Source organism: Medicago sativa, chromosome 7 (assembly GCF_051527215.1).
Source record: "Medicago sativa cultivar Bolivia chromosome 7, Bolivia_mono, whole genome shotgun sequence".
In the NCBI taxonomy this organism is placed as follows: Eukaryota; Viridiplantae; Streptophyta; class Magnoliopsida; order Fabales; family Fabaceae; genus Medicago; species Medicago sativa.
Window position 1 is genome coordinate 34,598,663 of NC_140755.1, and position 4,565 is coordinate 34,603,227.

Genomic DNA, 4,565 nt, shown 5'->3' on the forward strand with positions numbered 1-4,565 from the left:
TTGGGTTTTATGAAATTTTGGAAAGATGGATTTATGATGAATTTCTGGATTTGAATGAACAAGAATGAAGAAATGAGAAATGATGAACATATTTTTTATTTAATTGTATTTCCTAAAAAAAGACATTTAGAATTAATTAATTCAAGAAATAATAAAAATATCCGACTCGGCATGCCACGTAGGCAGAATTTGCTGACATGTTTAAATGAGAGACCAAAAGTGGAAGAATCTGAAATGACAGGGACAGAATCTAAACTTTTTTTTTACAATGACCAAAACCGGAATTCGCTGATATTGCAAGGACCAAAAGTGGTATTAACCCTACATTTAATCTAAAATTCCCCATGATCTATGTCAATATCATCAAGATTAAAGCTATCTTCCTTTTCATTCTTCACACCATCTTCAGCCTTCTTCCCAGCAACAACCTTTTCTTCTGGATCAAGATTTTCAATAATGTACAAATCTTGGTCATCTCATATGACTTCAACACCCGCCGCCCGACATAGTTCATTATTCGACTGATATATCTATCAGGTCAGCTTAAGGCATCATCACGAGCATGTTATCTCCATAGCGGGAAAGTGGGAGGAATAGGACAACCATCCTTCAAATGTATTATCATGAAATGGTTGTCATTCACATGTGCCATACACATCAATTGCTTAGTATGTGGCGGTTCACCCCATAGGGGAAAAAAGGTTTCAGATCTCCCTTTCTCAGTGGACAATAGAACAACGGCGTTGTTGTATTTCTATGCAATGAGGAAACCCATATCTGGCATGGTCTTCCATTTATCCAGTGGTGCAGGACCAATACCGGAAAAGGTTAGAGCGTCCAAGTCCGCTTTATACAGCCTATCATCAATAATCATCTGCCGATACCGAGCATTTCCTTCACCGATTAGCTCTTTGTGCAGTTGGTAACAAATCATTTGGTGATTGTCAACACTCAAGTTACGTAGACCCGCAACTGCACGGAACCCACAATGACCATCACCAGCTACATCCACCACCTTTTCAATAAAGTCATGCATCCAAAGTGGGATTTGGTCTTTATGTGGTATGTGGACTTTGACCGAAATTGGCTTAGGATTTTTGGGAATTGGCTTAGGAGGATTAAGAGACATGTTTCTTTTCCGTGCACTCCTTCTACTTGCCCCTATTGAATTTGTCTGTGAAGCTTGTGTCTGTTGTTCCTGGGAATCAACAATCTCCCAGTGCGAAGGTGATCGCTTTGTCGATTGAATGAAATGTTTATTTTTCTTTGGAGCTCCTTTTGTGGTGACCTTTTTTGGGGGTGCACGCATAGAGGTAGTCTCCAGCAAAAACAAACTGCCTAAACTGTTCATTGATATGCAACTTCATGTCGTAATCAGCGTTCTTGAACCAGGCTTACATTGTGTTTAAAAAATCTGTCAGGTTAAAAACTAGTGAAAAAAACATGCATTTTGTTTTGTCCTCTGACCTTTTGGATTATATAATCCAAAATGTTTTAGCTCATTTTGAATTATATAATCCGAAACTTTACGATACACCCCATGAACTTGGTACTAGTTTACGTTGCATGGGGCGTAAATGCGATATTTTCGGATTATTGATAAGTCAATAATTAGTGTTTTTAAGTGTTTATTTTAGTTTATTTTATTTAGATTTTATGTGTTTTTATTTACTTTCTAGAACTATTTTACTTCAATTGCTTGTTATTTAATTTCAGGAACAAATATGGTGAAAGATTGAGCCTTGGAGCAAAAGAAAGGGTTTGGAGCATGATTAAAGGATGAAAGGATCTAGAGCATGATTTTGAGCTGATTGAAAACAAAAATATAAAGATCTTGTGCAAAAATATCAAGCATGGCCGTACCTAACAATGGCGTGGCCGAGCCTCCAAATGTTCAAAGAAGTGCCATTTTCCAGAGAGCTGGGCACGTCCTGTGCCTGTGGTGGCACGGCCGTGCTCGATACCCAGCTTCCCTTTTGCTGCTTTTGCTTACTTGACAGGCACGGCCGTGCCAAGGTTCCAGCTGCCTTTTTGTAATATTTATAACCTAAAACCCATGGGTTGCCTTTTTGTAGCGTGGACACAAAACAGAGTAGTGGAGAACGTGGTTGTACAATTCGTACAAATGTCAACGCTTTCGTCCAAATTGCAAGCACATGCCTTCAAACACCTTTGAAATGACCGTTGCAAAATTCCACTAATCCTTTGTTGTGTTTTCGAATCCAATAGACAGCTTTTGCAGTGATAATTCTTCAATTCTTGAATCTTTGCAAATCCAGTTGATATTCAGCTTCTGGTGAAATGGCTTCTGATGAGGCAGCTTCTGCAGCTTCTGATGATGCAGCTTCTGATGATGCAGCTTCTGATGATACAGCTTCTGATGATATGACTTCTGGACCTCTTGTCTTCAGGAGCACTATTCTTCAGGAGCATTATTCTTACTTCAGAAGCGACTTAACTTCAGGAGCGCTTTTTCTCTTCAGTAGCAAGTTGCCTTCAGGAGCGTCCAAGCTTCAAATTTTGTTGTTTCCTTTGCTCTTTATTTGCTCATTCAGAACCAATGATGATGTAACTTTTTAATTATGGTCCTGTACACTTGAACAAATATTAGCTAGTCCAATTTACAATTTTTAATACCTTGTTATCATCAAAACTCTTTAAGGTTCATTGTTAAACACATTTTGTTCCAACACACTAATCCCATCTAAATTAGAAATTTATTCACTAGAACGAACATCTATGATATAATTTTCAAGTTGATTGTCAAGCCCCATAAACTCCATTGAAGAAGAGGGATAAAATCGAGCCAAATTAATCAACTTCTCTTTGTGAAATGCAAAAAAAAAAAGAATCTACTGGATTTAAGCTAGCTACGCAAATAAGCAATTCACTACTCACTTATGTAAATATGTTATTAAGCTCTTGAAGTTGTGCGCCTATCAATCACATATAAAATACCTGAGCTTAAAAGTGGTGCAAGTTTTAAACTTTTTCAAGTTTACCCCTTGGGTTTCCTTGTAGCACAAATGTATCCTCCGTTTTGCAATGTCAATATAAATATAATTCTTCTTACAAAACAATGCCACTTCGTTGAGTAAATTTTTGGCTAAATTATATATTTAATCCCTTAATTAATTTCTTAGTTTCATTTTGGTCCTATAACTGTTATTTCTTACGTTTTGGTCCTTTAACTATTTGTCGGTCAATTTGATTTTAATAATGTATATTATTCTTGATATGATTTTAACGATTTTATTACAAGTCCTTTTTATCTTATGGTGAACTATCAACACCCAATTTCTTCTTCTTCTTCTTCTTCTTCTTCTTCTTCTTCTTCTTCTTCTTCTTCTTCTTCTTCTTCTTCTTCTTCTTCTTCTTCTTCTTCTCCTCCTATCCTCCTCCTCCTCCTTAAGAAAAACCATAATTAATTTTCTTAATTAATTAATATTTATCTTTACTAGCAGAAAGACGGGCATTACCGTGCCCGTTTGTCCGCTCTTTCTACTGCGCTAGCACATGTGATTATTTTATTATGTTTGTTTGTATAATTTTGATTAAAATTTTTAAATATTAATGAAAATTATTGATATATTGATTTATAAACAAAATATTGTCTTATGAACTCAACATATTTTAGTTTGCCCGCATATAAAATAAAGATAAAATAATGATCATTTATTGTTGGCTTAATTGCACTTTTGGCCCCCTATCTTTCCAAAAGTTGCGATTTTTGCCCCCCTAACTAATTAAAATACAAAACAGCCCCCTATGTATTGGATCTTTGGCAGTTTTGGCTCCCAAGGCCACTTTTGACTTAGTCTTCGCTGACGTGGCACCCACAATGGTCGACACGTGACTTAATCTTTAACATTATTTTTTGCTCACGTTTCTTACATTTGTTTTAATATTTAAATTTATTCTTATATATTTGTTACATGTGTTATTTGAATTGAAAATTAAGGGTAATTTTGGAAAGAAAAATTCAACCCAAAAGTGTTGAAAGAGGTAGTTTTCTTTATATATAGTATAGAGTATAGATATTTAAATTTGGCTAAAATATGGTATTGGTCCCTGCAAAATAGGTCAGTTTTGGTTTTAGTCCCTGCAAGTTTTTTTTATAGTTTTTGGTCCCTGCAAAAATAGGCCAGTTTTGGTTTTAGTCCCTGCAAATTTTTTTTATAGTTTTTGGTCCCTGCAAAAATAGGCCAATTTTGGTTTTAGTCCCTGCAAAAAATTTTTTTATAGTTTTTGATCCCTGCAAAATTTTATTTTTGGAAATAGTCTCTGACCCCAATTATGTGATGATTTGTCACTTTTGTGCATATGTGCCATATGTGCTTACTTAATAAAAAGAATATTATTTTTTTATAATTTATATAACAATAATTATTTTTTAATTAAAAAATAATAATAAAACAGATACAATAATTATTTTTTAATTTATAAAAGTGACAAATCATCACATAACTGGGGTCAGGGACTAGTTCCAAAAACAAAAATTTTTGCAGGGACCAAAAACTATAAAAAAAATTTGCAGGGACTGAAACCAAAACTGACCTATTTTT

At 34.8% G+C, this 4,565-nt stretch overlaps 1 protein-coding gene across 1 annotated transcript; it reads right to left on the reverse strand.

Moving 5' to 3' along the window:
* Nucleotides 1-332: 332 nt before the first annotated feature.
* Nucleotides 333-1,351, reverse strand: LOC146905857 (uncharacterized). Its single transcript, XM_085728659.1, has 2 exons — nt 772-1,351; nt 333-436 (listed from the first exon to the last, which is right to left on the reverse strand). The coding sequence occupies exons 1-2, from the start codon at nt 1,349-1,351 to the stop codon at nt 333-335; spliced, it is 684 nt and encodes a 227-aa protein (XP_085584785.1).
* Nucleotides 1,352-4,565: the final 3,214 nt, after the last annotated feature.